This window comes from Mya arenaria, chromosome 3 (assembly GCF_026914265.1).
Source record: "Mya arenaria isolate MELC-2E11 chromosome 3, ASM2691426v1".
In the NCBI taxonomy this organism is placed as follows: domain Eukaryota; kingdom Metazoa; phylum Mollusca; class Bivalvia; order Myida; family Myidae; genus Mya; species Mya arenaria.
This window is the reverse complement of record NC_069124.1, coordinates 85,045,585-85,066,081: the sequence shown is the minus strand read 5'-3', so window position 1 is coordinate 85,066,081 and position 20,497 is coordinate 85,045,585. Positions and strand designations below refer to the sequence as shown.

Here is a 20,497-nt window from a genome sequence, read left to right as displayed (position 1 = left end):
AGGAGCAAGATATCAGCTTGCAGGATACCAGTCTGTTGGGGCAAGATGTCAGTCTGTAGGGGCAAGATATCAGCATCCAGGATGCCAGCTTGAGGCGAGATGTCAGCATCCAGGACGCCAGTCTGTAGGGGAGAGATGTCAGCATCCAGGATGCCAGCCTTTAGAGGTGAGATGTCAGCATCCAGGATGCCAGTCTGTAGGGGAGAGATGTCAGCATCCAGGATGCCAGCCTTTAGAGGTGAGATGTCAGCATCCAGGATGCCAGCCTGAAGGGGCCAGATGTCACAGAAACAAGTTTAAAAATTTCAAAACATGTTGTTTTATCAAAATTCAAGTTATTTAAAAGATAATTTGGAGGCAAATGTGCAGATAACACATCTTTGTTACCGGCAGATGAATAAATGTGGTAAGGCTATCGTCCATTTATCACTATCAAACACCATGAACTATAATATATATTGCACGTGTATTTTGGACCTTGTGACTTTGTTTTAGGAGCATTTCAATTATACAAAAAACAATGATTGTATCCATTCCTCATTGGGTCATAACTGTGATAACATCCCATATATTTAAACATGATACTCATAAGTGTAAATATTTGGCACTATTTTATTGTTCATCATTTGGATCCGTCCTCCCATTGAGTGCACTTTCCCCCTGATCATCATTTGGATCCGTCCTCCCATTGAGTGCACTTTCCCCCTGGTATATTTTACACCACCATGGGCTGTTACAATGTAGAATTAATAATGCATTTCATATTTTTTATATTGTTCTAAGTATCTGGTTTATAATAATATGAAAATTAGATGCCTGGTGACTCCTTATTATTGTGATATCATTTAAAGGGACTAATGTGAATGGGAATAACATGTAAATATCATAACAATAAAGAGATTACAAACACCCTGGTTTGACCTCGAAACGTTGATTTCAGTTGAAATAAAAAACAACTAGCAACACTGCTATGCGATGAAAACCAAGTTTTTTTAACATCTGTACAGATATGCTTTGGGCATATTGAATAAGTGACTGATAAGAATACAGATGGAGAAGGGAAACTGAAAGGTTTATATGCTCCCTTAAGGTAAAACGAGAGTGTCCATTTTGACTTAAGACCATCAGTGTGACTTTGACCTTCAACATTCAGACATGAGTGTTGCTGGTGACACACTGCCCACCTGGAGACATACCCCAAACTTATAACCTAGAAAAAGAAAAACAGGTTAACAATACAAACTTCCATAACTTGATCTGTTATTAGCCAGTGAGCAAAACCTTCCGAATGGAACCAACATTTCATGGGGTCATCATGCATCAAAGTTTCACATATTGCCTATGTTCATTTGTTCATGAGATGCATTAATAATGACAGTTTTGTGCGTGTGTTTAGGCTATTTCAGGTTCTGTATATGTATTAATGTTTGAGATGGACCTGGCAATGTCATGCATTTAGAGAGAACTTGACCTTATTGCAATTGTACATTAAGAGCTTAATAGTCCAGATTGAATGTTCTGACAACTTTTTGAACCAGCCAAATTTTGCGAAAATGCTTGGAAACCAGTAATATAAGACTACTGACAAAAAATTAGATAGCAGATTTTTGTATTTAAGAAATGATGTTTTAACGGTTTAAGCCATAAAACATTTATTTTCGAATGGAAATATGAAAATCTGTGATCTGATCTTTTGTCAGCAATCTTTTATCATTGGTTTGCAGTTATTTACGCAAAAATTTACTCATTCCAAGACAAAAAATAAAAATGTTGTAAAAACGGTATATCTGTGAGATAATGCTTGTATTTTGCAATTTTGGGAGTTTTGAAATTTCAGAGATAGTGTTAGAACACATGCCTTGGATTCAGACACACTTTCATTATAATCTGTGCACAAAAGTGCGCTTATTAAAATTGTTCAATGCAAACACACATAATGTAGAAGCCGATCCATGCCATTGTTTTCATGGTTTTAATGAATTTTATCAAATATTTATTTATATATATATATATGTATTTATTTATACCTTTAGTTGCTGTTCTATGTTGAACAAATAAAAGTATTTCTTCTGGTACATTTGTTCTTTCTCTTATTGCTTTGTGATGTATCTGACAGTCTTAACGATTTATCTTTGTTAACATGAGAGGCTGTCTCAGGAGAAATAATGTTTCATTTGTGATTCATCCTTAAGAAGTTTAAGTGGATTGTAATTTCAGATGCTCACAATGAGAAGCCAGATGTAACTGACTTCCTGACAATAAATGAACAATAGTTGAGTCATATGTCTTACAGCCTGTTACACAGACCATTCAAATAGTGTTCATTTAATGTGTTTACAATCTTGTTGTTTAAAATTTAAAAAAGAATAGCAATTTCTACAGGCATAATGACTGTCTATGGTTTCTTTGGAAGATGATTCTTTGATTTTAAGTTTCTCAGAAAAAAAGATGTTTGGTCGGTAAATCATTTGCATTTTGAATAACTTGATAAGAAAAGTTAAAACAAAAGTTCAAGATATGTCATTGTAACAGTTTAATGCCAAAATAGTGCTTGCATTCAAAACAAAAAAGCATCAAGGAGTATACAAAATAATCTGAGGTTGAAAAAGCTATATAACAGATAAACTTAACATAAACACACAGCCGCATGTTAACAAAAGCACAACGGTCACATTAATTCTGTCTGCTTTTCGAGGTAAAATGAAGGGGTATAACATGTGCAATATTTTAGTCAGAATTATGGGACTGGATAGTCACTGTTACAGTTACCAATTTCATATAATTTCCATCAATGGTTCCCATGTTATGCCAAACAAGTGTTTGCTATATGGTGACAAGTTGGATGACAACTATGAATGATAACACCAAACCTTAGTGACAATACCTGGATGTTCATCTTAAAACAGACGAACCAAAACAAATATACCAACTGAAAGTACTGAGCACTTTCACAAGATACTAAGTACTGAGCACTTTCACAAGATACTAAGTACTGAGCACTTTCACAAGATACTAAGTGGAGTTTTGACATAAAATAATGAACTTTTGCTGAAAATTCCAACATACATTGTCCTTGATATTAGTAAGTACAATTATACTGTTTGCAAATAAACTTAGCATTCAAAGTTTTTGGAGCGTCGAATGATCCTGGCTTTTACTCCGCCCAAATACACCAAGTGAATTCTTAATCAAATGGAGCATTTTAAGCTTGTTAAAAAACTAATTTGGGGAAGGCTATACACCTGGAAACGGCCCATTGTACATTGGTTTCACATCGTCGGCAACCAGTACATTTTCCGTTACACTTCATAATGATATGAAGTAGTGTACCAGGTGTATCCTACAATGAACATCAGCCAGCCAAATAAATTTAACCCTTAAATAATGCTCTTAAGTGCTGAAAATCTGAAATCAGTTTTTGGTACAAATTGACTATGTCTCCTTTTCATTGTGCTTTTATTAACTAATTGGTGAGTATGCTTTGCAATGTTTATTTGCAAACAGTAGTTAAGCAATTTTTAGTTTTATTGATTTAAGAATTGTGTTTTATTATAAAAACTGTCACATATACAAGTCTTAAAGATTTAACAAAATTATAAAATTCTCATACATACATTATAACTTTAAACAAAGCTATTTATGTAGCTATATATACTATACACAGCTTGCTTGTTAATCATGCTATGAATAGGGTAAATTTATATAAAAAATATTTCTAACACTTCACGTACTATGGCTAAATGAAATTAAAGCCCTTAACAAGCTGAGTTTAAGGATAACGTTTTACATAGGTACAGCTTATATAATTGACAGGTGATGAAAAGAAATGTGATGGGTGTGTATTAAGTACATTCCTGAGTGGAACTCTAAAAAGTAAACATATATGGCATTGAATTATAGGCCTAGATGTTGTTCAACAATAAAAGTGGGTTTAGAATTGCCGGAGCACTAGAAGTATGTGTGATGGCTTTTAACAGTTGTTATTTGGAACTCAATCTTATCATTTTTTCCTGGATTCTAGTTTGCCCTACCAGTAGAAACCTGTATATCCTAGAGTTGCCTTTTATACCTTCTACATGCATATTATCTATAAAATGAAATCACATTTAACATTTACCAGCAAGTTTAAACTTAAATTAAATCTATAATGATTTCTTATTGTTTTTACTGCATGGCACGTTGAAATTACGGGAAAATCCAAATAATCAAGTTCCAAATACGGTCTTTTATTCATATTTCAGGAAAAAGTGGTATTCTACAATAAATCTATTGGAAAATGAATTTAGTTTCTTCACAAACATACATGTAATACACAAATGACCATGTATATGTGTAGCACCTAAATGAAAAAAAATGAAAATATGTTTGAAATATATATTTTGACATGTACAACATGAATATTATGCTCCATTTTCAATGCCTATGATGAGTGCTTCAGGGTTATTGCCAACAGTCATGACCTAAGGTTTACACTTTTTGTAACATGCCTCAATATTGTTGACAGAAATCACCAAACTTCTGCTAAGGATTCAAACACTAATAGGAGAATGTCTTAAAGTCTGTAAAGGCGTTTTTGGAACTACTGTTCTCAAAAACTGGTGTCACTACCCTTGGAGAAATATGAACAACTGACTGGAATAACACTGGCAGAATATACCATACCAATAATTTTGATCTATATCAAACAGACACAATATGCAGAAATATGACAGACAATTGATTGCAAAATTACTCTAATACTGATAGTTTTTCTCGTAAAAAAATAAGACAGGTAATGTTTACAGAACTCTACAAACAACACACTTAAAATATAATAGATACTGATCAAAGAATTACACTGATTTGCTTTGCGTAGAGTTTATAAACTATGAAGTACATTATATCGACAGTAAAATTCTTATAGCTAACAATTGATTTTTTAATACTTTCGTGAAATTATTGCTAAATCATTAACCCATAGTATTGTGATTTCCCATTAGGAATTATTTGCTGTCATCACAGGTCAACAAACAAGGATTGCTTAGATATATTTTTATATGTATGACACTTTAAATGTTACAAAACAATGATTTCCTGAAAGAATATGCCCTATGTAAAATGAACATGCAGGTTATCAACAATTTAACAAGAAACTGCATTGCCAATTTTAATGTTGTAGTTTAACATAGTGTGCTTGTTTATTTGTAATGTGCAGCTCTCTTCAGTTATACATTTCAAAGTGGACTGCACAAATTATTTCTCTTTTCCTTTTAATCTTTAACCTTTTAATGAAAAAGTGTTCTTTCTAAGTTACTTCACCGAATAAGACACCAAACATTTTACAGTTTCAAACAACTGCAAAAGAGCAAACTTTACAGTCGGATGTCCTTGATGTTGATTTCATCACCATCCAGAAATTCGTCCACATCCTTGAGCATGATGTAGTCCTTGAGGGCGTCTGGCACACGGTATGGCAGACTCAGGAGGCTCTCCGGCACGGGGCTCTGGGTGTTAAGCCTAAACGACTTCCGGGCAAGGTGACTCAAGGAAATAGGGTACAATTTTTGGATTTTGCACCAGCGGGATAGGAGATAAGGACACACCCTGTTGATGTAGTCCATCTGCTGCGGGGTCCAGTCCCAGCCTGCTGCTGAAGCATATAGAATCAACTTCTGGAACGTGGTCATCTTGTTCGTTCTACAGTGCCAGTACGAGTCCAGGTAATAGATCATAGAGTTCACAATGTCACACAGACGGCTGCCATTTGCATTTTTGAGGAGTTTGATTGTAAATTCTGAAATACAGATAAAAAAGGGATCCAGACTTTCAATGTAGACAGGCTGATGTCTGTGCAGCTTTTGTAGCATGATCTCATGTAACATGGTTGAGTTGGAGAATTCTTTGGCTAATAAAATGAGTCTGTAGATAAATTCTTCATCACAGTATTTTAATGCTGTTCTGATAATGTACATCATGGCATCCTTGCTGCTGGGCTCCGCGTCTACTTGCAGAAGGCACTCAATGATTTCCCAGCACACAGTCTGCCGTGGTTCAAGCCGGTTGTCAAATGCTGTCACTAATGCTACATCTAAAGGTGAGAAGTACTGAACATTAAGGCAATTTCTGTCAATATTTGACGTAAGCAGGAGAGTTTTCACCATTTCTATTTTGCTTAATTTCACTGCAAGTATTAATGCTGTTTCTCCTTTATCATTCAACTGAATGTTAATATCAATCTTCTTTTCATCACAGATTTTCTGAAGCTGTTCTATGTCATCTGAAAGGATGACATTTTCAAGTTCTGCTGTGTCACTAAGCCACTCATTGTAAGCACTATCAGCCTCCTCAGATTGCAAGGAGGCTGCGTCCTCATCGGTGTTCCCTGTACTTCCAACACTGGCAGTCTCAGATTCACCAAAGCTTAACAAACGATAGCGACCAACCTGAAATACATTTAAAAAAATATCTTTATACAAAATTTTGTAAATATGCATCTTTGTTCTCTTTACAATGATGACACAGTTGTCGAAATGAGCATTACATCCATTCTACACTGAAAATGGATATTTTCATGAGGTCACACTTCATTTTAATCCATTTATATAAAGACACTTTTCTTGCATTCAAAGGTTTTGACATCAAGCTTATAAAACAGCCTTTTAATATTTATGTATGGCCTCAATTGTTATTGTAGTTTGGAGAAAGGCCATGAAAGGACAAAACAAAGCTTTAGCGCTGTTGCTGCTCGTAGGAGGTACAGTGTACACCTATCCTACAGGGAATTTTGGGAGGTACATTCTACACCTATCATACAGGGGATTGTTGGAGGTACATTCTACACCTATCATACAGGGGACTGTATGAGGAACATTTTACACTGCATTCTACACCTATCATACAGGGGATTGTGGGAGGTACATTCTACACCTATTATACAGGGAATTGTGGGAGGTACATTCTACACCTATCATACAGGGGATTGTGGGAGGTACATTCTACACCTATCATATAGGGGATTGTGGGAGGTACATTCTACACCTATCATACAGGGGATTGTGGGAGGTACATTCTACACCTATCATACAGGGGATTGTGGGAGGTACATTCTACACCTATCATACAGGGGATTGTTGGAGGTACATTCTACACCTATCATACAGGGGATCGTATGAGGTACATTCTACACCGCATTCTACACCTATCATACAGGGGAATGTGGGAGGTACATTCTACACCTATCATACAGGGGAATGTGGGAGGTACATTCTACACCTATCATACAGGGGATTGTGGGAGGTACATTCTACACCTATCATACAGGGGATTGTGGGAGGTACATTCTACACCTATCATACAGGGGATTGTGGGAGGTACATTCTACACCTATCATACAGAGGATTGTGGGAGGTACATTCTACACCTATCATACAGGGGATTGTGGGAGGTACATTCTACACCTTTCATACAGGGGATTGTGGGAGGTACATTCTACACCTATCATACAGGGGATTGTGGGAGGTACATTCTACACCTATCATACAGGGGATTGTGGGAGGTACATTCTACACCTATCATACAGGGGATTGTGGGAGGTACATTTTACACCTATCATACAGGGGATTGTGGGAGGTACATTCTACACCTATCATACAGGGAATTGTGGGAGGTACATTCTACACCTATCATACAGGGAATTGTGGGAGGTACATTCTACACCTATCATACAGGGGATTGTGGGAGGTACATTGTACACCTATCATACAGGGGATTGTGGGAGGTACATTCTACACCTTTCATACAGGGGCTTGTGGGAGGTACATTCTACACCTATCATACAGGGGCTTGTGGGAGGTACATTCTACACCTATCATACAGGGGATTGTGGGAGGTACATTCTACACCTATCATACAGGGGATTGTGGGAGGAACAGTGTACACCTATCATACAGGGAATTGTTGGAGGTACATTCTACACCTATCATACAGGGAATTGTGGGAGGTACATTGTACGCTTATCCCACAGGGGATTGTGGGAGGTACATTCTACACCTTTCATACAGGGGATTGTGGGAGGTACATTCTACACCTATCATACAGGGGATTGTGAGAGGTACATTCTACACCTATCATACAGGGAATTGTGGGAGGTACATTCTACACCTATCATACAGGGAATTGTGGGAGGTACATTCTACACCTATCATACAGGGGATTGTGGGAGGTACATTGTACACCTATCATACAGGGGATTGTGGGAGGTACATTCTACACCTTTCATACAGGGGCTTGTGGGAGGTACATTCTACACCTATCATACAGGGGATTGTGGGAGGTACATTCTACACCTATCATACAGGGGATTGTGGGAGGTACATTCTACACCTATCATACAGGGGATTGTGGGAGGTACATTCTACACCTTTCATACAGGGGATTGTGGGAGGTACATTCTACACCTATCATACAGGGGATTGTGGGAGGTACATTCTACACCTATCATACAGGGGATTGTGGGAGGTACATTCTACACCTATCATACAGGGGATTGTGGGAGGTACATTTTACACCTATCATACAGGGGATTGTGGGAGGTACATTCTACACCTATCATACAGGGAATTGTGGGAGGTACATTCTACACCTATCATACAGGGAATTGTGGGAGGTACATTCTACACCTATCATACAGGGGATTGTGGGAGGTACATTGTACACCTATCATACAGGGGATTGTGGGAGGTACATTCTACACCTATCATACAGGGGATTGTGGGAGGTACATTCTACACCTATCATACAGGGGCTTGTGGGAGGTACATTCTACACCTATCATACAGGGGATTGTGGGAGGTACATTCTACACCTATCATACAGGGGATTGTGGGAGGAACAGTGTACACCTATCATACAGGGAATTGTTGGAGGTACATTCTACACCAATCATACAGGGAATTGTGGGAGGTACATTGTACGCTTATCCCACAGGGGATTGTGGGAGGTACATTCTACACCTTTCATACAGGGGATTGTGGGAGGTACATTCTACACCTATCATACAGGGGATTGTGGGAGGTACATTCTACACCTATCATACAGGGAATTGTGGGAGGTACATTCTACACCTATCATACAGGGGATTGTGGGAGGTACATTCTACACCTATCATACAGGGGATTGTGGGAGGTACATTGTACACCTATCATACAGGGGATTGTGGGAGGTACATTCTACACCTTTCATACAGGGGCTTGTGGGAGGTACATTCTACACCTATCATACAGGGGCTTGTGGGAGGTACATTCTACACCTATCATACAGGGGATTGTGGGAGGTACATTCTACACCTATCATACAGGGGATTGTGGGAGGAACAGTGTACACCTATCATACAGGGAATTGTTGGAGGTACATTCTACACCTATCATACAGGGAATTGTGGGAGGTACATTCTACACCTATCATACAGGGGATTGTGGGAGGTACATTCTACACCTATCATACAGGGAATTGTGGGAGGTACATTCTACACCTATCATACAGGGAATTGTGGGAGGTACATTCTACACCTATCATACAGGGGATTGTGGGAGGAACAGTGTACACCTATCATACAGGGGATTGTGGGAGGTACATTCTACACCTATCATACAGGGGCTTGTGGGAGGTACATTCTACACCTATCATACAGGGAATTGTGGGAGGAACAGTGTACACCTATCATACAGGGGATTGTGGGAGGTACATTCTACACCTATCATACAGGGGCTTGTGGGAGGTACATTGTACGCTTATCCCACAGGGGATTGTGGGAGGTACATTCTACACCTTTCATACAGGGGATTGTGGGAGGTACATTCTACACCTATCATACAGGGGATTGTGGGAGGTACATTCTACACCTATCATACAGGGGATAGTGGGAGGTACATTGTTCACCTTTCATACAGGGGTTTGTGGGAGGTACATTCTACACCTATCATACAGGGGATTGTGGGAGGTACATTGTACACCTATCATACAGGGGATTGTGGGAGGTACATTGTACACCTTTCATACAGGGGATTGTGGGAGGTACATTGTACACCTTTCATACAGGGGCTTGTGGGAGGTACATTCTACACCTTTCATACAGGGGCTTGTGGGAGGTACATTGTACACCTTTCATACAGGGGATTGTGGGAGGTACATTCTACACCTTTCATACAGGGGCTTGTGGGAGGTACATTCTACACCTTTCATACAGGGGATTGTGGGAGGTACATTCTACACCTTTCATACAGGGGATTTTGGGAGGAACATTGTATACCTATCCCACAGGGGATTGTGGGAGGTACATTCCACACCTATCATACAGGGGATTGTGGGAGGTACATTCTACACCTATCATACAGGGGATTGTGGGAGGTACATTCTACACCTATCATACAGGGGATTGTAAGAAAGTACATTGTACACCTTTCATTCAGGGGATTGTGGGAGGTACATTTTACACCTATCATACAGGGGATTGTGGGAGGTACATTCTACACCTATCATACAGGGGATTGTAGGAGGTACATTGTACACCTTTCATACAGGGGATTGTGGGAGGTACATTCTACACCTTTCATACAGGGGCTTGTGGGAGGTACATTGTACACCTTTCATACAGGGGATTGTGGGAGGTACATTGTACACCTTTCATACAGGGGATTGTGGGAGGTACATTCTACACCTATCATATAAGGGCTTGTGGGAGGTACATTGTATGCCTATCCCACAGGGGATTGTGGGAGGTACATTCTACACCTTTCATACAGGGGATTGTGGGAGGTACATTATACACCTATCATACAGGGGATTGTGGGAGGTACATTCTACACCTATCATACAGGGGATTGTGGGAGGTACATTCTACACCTTTCATACAGGGGTTTGTGGGAGGTACATTCTACACCTATCATACAGGGGAATGTGGGAGGTACATTCTACACCTATCATACAGGGGATTGTGCGAGGTACATTGTACACCTTTCATACAGGGAATTGTGGGAGGTACATTCTACACCTATCATACAGGGGATTGTGGGAGGTACATTCTACACCTATCATACAGGGGATTGTGGGAGGTACATTCTACACCTTTCATACAGGGGTTTGTGGGAGGTACATTCTACACCTATCATACAGGGGATTGTGGGAGGTACATTCTACACCTATCATACAGGGGATTGTGGGAGGTACATTGTACACCTTTCATACAGGGGATTGTGGGGGGGGGGTACATTCTACACCTTTCATACAGGGGCTTGTGGGAGGTACATTCTACACCTTTCATACAGGGGCTTGTGGGAGGTACATTCTACACCTATCATTCAGGGGATTGTGGGAGGAACATTCTACACCTATCATTCAGGGAATTGTGGGAGGTACATTCTACACCTATCATACAGGGGATTGTGGGAGGTACATTCTACACCTTTCATACAGGGAATTGTGGGAGGTACATTCTATTGTACACCTATCATACAGGGGATTGTTGTTGTGCCTTAATTCATCACACTCTGCATGCTTTTTATCCCCCGCCTTGAAAAGGCGAGGGGATATAATAATGGTAGGGGCAATTCTGTGCGTGCATGTGTGTGTGCGTGCGTGTGTGTGTGCGTTCGTCCGTCCCACATTCATTTCTTTGCATCTCCTCTTACATTTCTCATGCGATTTCTACCAAACTTTCACAGATTGATGATCATTAAGTGAAACAGCGCATATTGTCGGGCTTTCCCGATTCGACCATTTTTGAAAGAGTTATTGCCCTTTGCTTATTTTACATTTAAGATTGGTTTCTTTGCAACTCCTCTTACGTTTTTCATGCAATTTCTACCAAACTTTCACAGATTGATGACTATATAGTGACGCAGCGCATATTCTCGGGCATTCGTGATTCGACCATTTTTGAAAGAGTTATTGCCCTATCATTATTTTACATTTAAAATTGGTTTCTTCACAACTCCTCTTACATTTATGATTATAGTGACGCAGCGCATATTGTCAGGCTTTTACAATTTGACCTTTTTTGAAAGAGTTATTGCCCTTTCTTAATTTTACGCATTTGGTATGTTCCTGAGAAACTACCCTTACCATTGATTGGCTTTCGTTACAAAAAATGCCCCCATGAGGCGGGGCATATAGCTGTCTGTGACCACTCTTGTTCATATAAATTTCAATTCAGGGGCATTCTGATGTTTAAATATCTCAATCAAACATGCTTAAGATAAATTGCACTAGTTTAAAGAAGTTATAAGAAAGGCTTGAAAACATCTATATCCTCCGTACTAATGGAGTATCGGATGGGCATTTATATCACCTTTTAACATAAACACATCTTTGGCACACAAAGTTTAGTCATTTGCATTATTATATAGGAATCATCTTTTATAAAAGTATTGCCAATTCTTTATAACACAACAGATATGTAACATGTATTTTGTAAATGTAGACTACCCAAATGTATGGCACCAACCAAAGCAAGTTGTCAAATGTGTCAAATACAAGGTAAGAGCAGGGATACATCTACTAGCATTTACCAGAACTGATCAATGATAGACAGCACGTAATAGTACCAGATACATAACAGCGGCAGTTTCAAAGAGGAAACTATTGTCGCTTATATGCACTTATAAATGTGTCTTCTTGACTGATATTTACATTTCTCTTCATGTACCATACATTGCATTCTTCTTAAGTGCACTAGTTACTTTATTTTTGTTAGGATGCGACAACTGATTGAAACAGGAAATAAAACATTCCACAGAAGTGCAGTGTTTGTTTTCATTATGAGCTATTTTTTAAAACATTTTGTACATGACCCAGTTGCAATAGTTCAGCTTTTTACTAAGAACTAATTATTCTTCAGATTTTTTTCATACGTTTGATGTACCTGTGTCTGCCATTACATATCTGTTCATGATTTATATTCCGTTTCAATATCACAAAGAATGTGATATAGACCTAGCTATATACCTTAACATGTACAAAGGATTACAACAATGTAAACAAAGACTGATTTATGAACAAATTGATTTATTGTTATACCAACATACAAAGAAATATCTAATTTCTTAGACCAAAAACAAATGTCTTTTTTAAGGATCCTAAAATGGAAACATACAAGAACTCTTTTCAAGTTTTGATTATTTCTTTCCCTAAATATTTTCTTCAGTACCATAATTTATATATACATGTAATTAAAAGAAACATGCTTACTCACACATATATTGGATATATATAAGAATTAGAAACAACGATTGACCTTTGAAAAAATATCAATAAATTTAAGAATAGATTAAATATGAAATCCTCATAAGGTAACATACATGTACATGTATCTGTCACTTATGTAACATCAGTCTCTTTTTTATATTAAGACTTTAAAAAAATGATGATAAAGAGGATAATTGTTTGTACCCAGAGTGTAAGATCGTAATATATTTCACCAAGTGAGCACCAAAATTTACCTTTCACAAGTGGCTTAACCATGAGTGAAATATTCACTTCTAGTGTTCATGAGGTGAAATATATTGCTATCTTACACTGAAACAAACAATTTTTCTTTTCTTTATATCCCTAAAATTGCAATTAAAAGTAATTTAATTACACTTTTAAAATAACAACGCCAATTTGTATTCACACATAACATCATTTTGGAAATGAAGTTGTTGAAATTTTGTCCCAGCCCTGTACGCATTGACTTTTGATTTTAGCGGGCCAAAATTTCAAAACAATGAAAAATATCAAATTGATATTTTCACTGTTAGAAACAGTGAAATATTAATTCTATTTCACTGATCTCTATAAACCACCCGAAGGCAATATAATAAAGCATAATTAGTAATCATTTTTTTCATAGATCACTATTTAAACAGATTTCTTTGATATTAAAATAACAAATTAAACATTTGGTAATACATTTGCTTTTTACAATGTCAAGAACCAGTTGTCCTTTGGCCTAAAAATTGTCCAAAGAAAATACATCCCAACTTGCTCCTCTATCTGTATAAGGAAACAATAAGCCCATGAACCCTGCACTAATAAATGTAAAATATTCTCCAGGCTTTCTAAAATTCTGTATTTTATATAGCAAGGCTTGTTTTGTTTTTTTGCCAAGCACTTGTAAGAGTATTATATTTAGACTTGTTATTCCATTTAAAGTTAATTGAATGAATACAGGTACAGCATTAATCTAAAAGTTACTATATCAAAAAAGATTGATTCTTGTCATTGTGCTATATGAACTGGAGCATGCATGTTCATCTAGCAATTTATAATCACACAACAGATGGTACTAGAGGGTTATACAACTGTATGACCAACACTTTTTGCACAGCTGTATAAATATTGTTCATATTTGGGCTATTTCAAAAAAATGGTAAGAAAAGTTGAAAAATGGTCTAAATTTAAATCATAATTAAATACAAGGCTGTATGCCTAGTTTTGATGAACAATCTTTGTAGTGTGCAAAATAGGTTTTGAATGGAGAAAACAACTCATATTAACATTTTTATCAAACTTTTAATAAACTAAGCATGGAATAAAAACACCAAATACATGAACACCTTTAATGTCATTTTTTCTTGAAATAACCTGAGTTAACATGTCTCCCAATTATTATTTTAGTAGCTCTAATGTCAGCATACATTAATAGATTGTTGAATTTACTCAGTCGCTCCAATTTTCTGAAAAAATTGATTTGTTGTACTTTTTTTACCAATGAAATGTGATATTCAAAGGCATTTTTTTTTTTTTCTATTCAAATTGTGCAATTAAATTAAAAAAAAAATACATGTTCATAGAATTTAAACAACAACAAGTAACATTCACAGAAACATCATATGAGGCATTATGATTTCACTTCACAGAAGAAAAATAAAAACAGGAACAATATTTTAAGAAATTGTTACACTCCTGACATATGTAGATTACAACCATTAAATAGATTTCACTTAAAATTTCTCAGTATAAATCAAAGGAAATGCAATTACAAAGTATTTGATAGCCAGTGAAACATTATAAAACAAATTTAGCATTGACAAATTGGGATTTTACATAATCTGAGAAAGGTTTTTCAAAAACATACAAAAGTGTTACTGTTACTTAATTCTTGCTCAACTTGTAAAAAATTGCAAAACTCAATTGAAATAACAGTTAAGTGCTTCAACAGTAACACTTTGATTTCATTTAACTAATGGTATTCAGTGTAAGTAACTTAATACAAGTGTTCCGAATTGTTACACTCCTGACAAAATATTTTAAGTTCAAGTTACTATGTATCAACTTTCAATTTTAACCCCAAACTGAGACATAAGTGTTGGCAGTGATGGTTTTCTTAGTATATCATTCTTGGGATGGCCATGATATATCATCTGCATTTGATCAGGTGTACATCCCATTGAAGGTAGCTCACTGCATAAATCTGATCTAAATATCTGAGCGGTCATCCACTTTTAAGACATATTTTTTTTGTTAATTAGAAAGTCTTATTTTACAACACGTACATAAAATATCTGTCCTTTCATATCTGATGAATAATTTACCCGGTAATAATATAAATTTATTGCACATCTAGTGTTGAATATTTATTTTACCTTTGCTACGTAAAGAGATTTACATTAAAATAGTGGCACTAACGTGACACTTGATATATATTGTGGCCACAACTTAGTAAATTGTGTCACCAACTTTGTAACTTGAGGCCACAACCTAGTATCTTATATGAGGCCCCAACTTAAACCGTGGCAACAATTTAGTAACTTGTGACCACAACTAAGTAACAACTATTAATTACTATGTTGAGGCCACGATTTAATAAGTCATGGCCACAACAAAGTTACTAAGCTGTGCCCTCATTTTTTTTAGTTACTAAGTTGTGGCCACAATATCAATAAAGTGATGTCACCTCTGTGTCACTGTAGAGACTTCTTTCTGCATTAACTGTCAAATTATCATCCACAAAATGATCCGGTACAAATTGAAAGAAATGGCTCATACAGATTATGAATATTAGTCCGCACCCCAATTCTTACAGTCCCAGGTATAGTGTCAAAAGGACATTATCATACTGATATGTCAGACAGCTCTCTATGGTCAGTGAATTTGCCTTGGCTGCCTTTTTCGATTCATTTATCTGCTGTTCTAGACTTCAGTTTTGGACTTAGTAATTGGCATTTAGGTTACCTGGTACATGACTTCCATTTATATGCAAGGTGTCTTTTTTGTTGGGCATTATTCTGGAATTGCTTTCAAGAGAAGAACTGTACAGCTTATCTTCCCAAACTGCTTTATATGCTATGGTTTTGACAGTGTACTTTCAATTGAGTATCTTTCCTCTTCATGTTTCTATTAAGACATGACTTTCTTCTGGCCTAACTATTTTTCTTGTTTGCAGATGCCAACTTACTTTTGACATTTTTGTTCTCATACTTTTGGATGGCTTACTTTGCTTACTTCAAGGGTTTCCTCCACAACTTCATGGTCATCTTTGTCAACCGCTTTGATCGTCTGTGAGCAGTTGCCTTATTCAATAAAAGCTTTATTGTTTTGGCCCAAGCTCTGGGGTTTTCTAAAAGATTCTTCATAACACAGCTATTTTTCTGAGTTTTGCTTGCTTCTCATGTTTCCTGTGTTTTCTTATTCCTTGTTCATTTTTTAAAACTAATTTTGAACATCATCATTTTTAAGATTTTCTCTGTATTTCTTAATTCTTTCCTCTGATGTAGTTCTAGTGACTTTCTTCCTTGTATTTAAACTTTTCTTGTTTCTTTGTGCCCCTTTGAAACCTGGAAGGCTTACAATTAATTTGCCCCTATTTTCTATGATATTTCATCTGTAAAAAAATAGTATTCACACTCATAACCAATATTTGGTCAGGAGTGTTAACATTGAAGGACATGTCAACAGTTATGCTGAAAATTAAAGTCACATAGTTTTAAATTAATTAAATTATAGAACAGGGTCATCAGTTTGCCTCATTGTAGCAAAAAATACCATTTGTTGATTGTCTGTCACTGTATGATTTTTCTATTAGTTGCATAGTAATTAAGTTGCTTAAAATTCAAACATTTTTGATAACATTTATAGGCATTAATGGTTTAAACCTACCTTATTTACATCATATTGACAAAATGTATACTTCACTTCTCATTTGAAATCTTAACATATATATGTACAAATATACTGCAATACTTCTAAAAATGATGATATAATAATATGCCAAAAATTTGCAAAAAAATGTTACACTCCTGAGTATCTACATGCTCAGTAACCAATCACTATCTTCAGAGATGATCATTTCTTATTATCACTCCATGACATACGCTTCCAGGAAACACCCTTATTAGTACATTTTTTAACTGTTCCCACACACTGTGTTTCATTTTATATCAAATGTTACACTCCTGACATTTTTAGGTCAGCATATTTCTAGAAAGCTAAACAACAGCAAGAGTAATAACACACAAAAGATATTGTACCCATGTAATAATGATATATTATCCTGAACTTTAAATAAATAAATTGTAAGTTATATGATAATTCATCCGAGCTATACTTTAAAAAGAGCTTTTTTTAAGAAAAAAAAAATGTGGAAAAAATTAAAACACACATTATCAGTATCAGTAATATTTCATGCATAAATATTAGAATATTGCTTAAATTTTTATATCACCTTGAGGTCAACATATGTGTTTTTTTTGGTAAATATAGTTATTACATTGTCATTCGCCAATGTTGTTTACAGTAATGCTTTAAATTGAGTGTATTTTGTAAAGTGTCACGTTTTTTTGTTACACTCCTGACAATATTGGCATGTTTTTTTTGCATAACTTTTTTTCCGCTGAAGCTAATTTAGTCAAACTTCCCAGACTTTTAGATGACACAGAAATACAAGATATGGGACAGAAGAAATGATGATTATTTGAAAATTATTCATTTTATTTACGAAATACTCAAATTAGCCATTGTTTTTGAAATAGCCCATTTATGGTAGTATTTGTTTCTAGATAAAATAGTTCAAATAGTGTTCTTATTTATGAACATAATAAATCATATGTGTACCTGGTGTTGAAGGCTGCGGCGGCGTCCCTGCACACATGTGGATGGCAGCAGATTGCCGCCTAGCCCACTTTGCTGGCTCCCCATCACATCCTTACTCAAACTTTATGGCTTCATTCATCTCCTTATCTGTAAGTGAAGTATTTTCTTAATCATCTAATATTCTTATGTCTTTAATACAGGCTTGAATCATAGCAAATCTCACTTGAGTTCAAGGTACATGTTAGTAAAAATTGGAATACTTTTTTTCAAAAGTGCTCCTGCTATCAGCCCAGAAAAAGGCATAGATGTGGTAGGACCAGTGCTTTTTGGTGCTTGGATGCAAAGTGCATTACAAATCATAAACAAAATCAAGCGTTTGCTTATACCGGTAAATACAAATTTTTTGATGAGCAATAAACTATCTGAAAATTATTTTTTCCATCACTGAACATTGTTTCTTTAATTTAAACTATAAACTGTGAAAAAAATAATTTGGCACACTGTTATCAAGAAAAAAAACTGGAAAGATTCTATAAATAATGAAATATATACTGGCAACAAATCATACCAAGTTTAGTCACAATATTTCAACCCTAACCAAAGATATTCAATTTTAAATCATTTTTCTATATTTAGTAAAAGGGCCCCAAACACAATCCATGAAAGGTCTCCATTAATTCTTCTTATAATATATCAAGTTTGGTCACAATATGTCAAACCCTACTAAAGATATTCAGTTTCAACTGTTTTTCATAACAGTAACCTTGTCCCTAAGGGCTCCAAACAGTATCCCAGTATAGGTCTCCATAATCTCTTCCTATATACCAAGATTGGTCACAATATGTCAACACTAACTAAAGAGTAAAAGTAATTCAGTTTCAAAGGTGAATTTAACGCTGCCCACCTGACAACCCGCTTGCCCGCCCTAACAACAATGTCGGCAGTCTCATAACATGTGAAAACCTTAAAAAGTATTGTATGTATAATTATTATTTAGACTTTTGCTTCAACCCAGAAGAATACAAGTAACTGAATTAAATTTGTGCTATTGAATCTACATTCTGTGGTACATATAATACAAACAAGAGATGTCACAGAAACATGACAAATGCACCTGGATGGCCTTGTTGGACAGATAGCCATGAGTATCTTGACCTGTCTGTATAGATAGCCTTCAGTATCTAACATATTTTTATGGTGACCTATTGCGAGACAATACAAGTGCCAGTGGCACTGTGCCACTAAGCCCACTATATACATATCCATTACCCGGTTACACGTTTCCGCTCCATTTTGAAATTTGTATTCGTATTTCAGAGACAAAGGTCAATTTGCAATGACCTTGAGGCTAATCTTTCAACACAGGCCTCACCAACATGGGTCCCTCGTTGGGCGCCAAATGTAACAGACTACACAAAGTGCTATGTGCACCTGTTGGGGTTTGAACCAATGACCTCTCGCTCTGTAGGCAGACACGCTACCGCATTGCTTTAATATATATATATGTGTTACATCATTTGTGCAAGGTTTTGACATGAAACATAGCAAATGTTACCAGTGACAATATCCATATGTCCGAAAAGCTCATAACATAATAATTTATGAGCGTTAGTTCAATTTGTGACCCTTGATAAACCTATACAACAACTAAGGACCATTTGAAATTGAATGTGCCATCGTTTCGATGATTTACTTCCTTACATTGAACCTTTCTACATACCGGTTGTTTTGAAAATGTGAAACAAATCGTGTTGGCATGATTTCTGGCCTACATGCAAACAGTATGTATCATCATTTAAAGAAACAAAAAAAAAAACGAACAAGTGAAACTCGTTGTGGTATGCCAGATCATAAGAGTAACACTGTTCAATCTCAGTGCTGTGGAACTCACTACCAGAAAACTACAGAACATGTTCAAACTTTAATCAATTTAAATCTCTTATGGCTTCTTGGAATGGTCAAAACTGTAGATGCATTGCCTGTAATTCCTTATCAAATTAAATTATTGTTTTCTCTTTTTCTAACTTAACTTGCATGTCAACTTGTGCTTATTATTTTTGATTTGTGCTTGCTTGTGACAAAGTTGTTGCATCTTTGTAGTCAATATTTCTGCTTTTGTTCCATGCATGTAAACTTGTTTAGGACATCATAACATCCATTCTTTTGCTTTTGAATGTATTGCAGGATCACGCATTTAACTAGTTGTATTCAATCTGCAAATCAATATATACCTACCAAACCCGCAGACAGGAGTGACGAAGCGATATGTGGTGTACAGAACTGTCAAAACATCTGTCAAGTCGATGGTATGGTATTAAATTCGGTGCGGGGTGATACAGGAATCCAGTGGATTTCACGTGAAATCCACTCAAAACGTGAAATCCACTCAGAACTCAGTTATTTTAATTAATAATTTTTTTTTTTATATACATATTAGAAAGTGCCTCATGAA

The 20,497-nt window shown here is 36.2% G+C and overlaps 1 protein-coding gene across 1 annotated transcript; it reads right to left on the bottom strand.

The window, feature by feature from the left end:
- Positions 1–2,518: 2,518 nt before the first annotated feature.
- On the bottom strand, positions 2,519–20,375 carry LOC128229109 (uncharacterized). The gene is made up of 3 exons (XM_052940790.1): positions 20,281–20,375; positions 18,067–18,192; positions 2,519–6,422 (listed from the first exon to the last, which is right to left on the bottom strand). Exons 2-3 carry the CDS (start codon positions 18,148–18,150, stop codon positions 5,352–5,354), a joined length of 1,155 nt encoding a protein of 384 aa, XP_052796750.1. The 5' UTR covers positions 18,151–18,192; positions 20,281–20,375; the 3' UTR covers positions 2,519–5,351.
- Between the last annotated feature and the right edge of the window lie 122 nt (positions 20,376–20,497).

Coding starts and splice junctions, on each gene's coding strand:
- LOC128229109 (XM_052940790.1), bottom strand. CDS start 18,150: ATGGGGAGCCAGCAAAGTGGGCTAGGCGGCAATCTGCTGCCATCCACA. Junction 6,423..18,066: donor GCCGCAGCCTTCAACACCAG/GTACACATATGA, acceptor AATGTATTTCAG/GTTGGTCGCTATCGTTTGTT.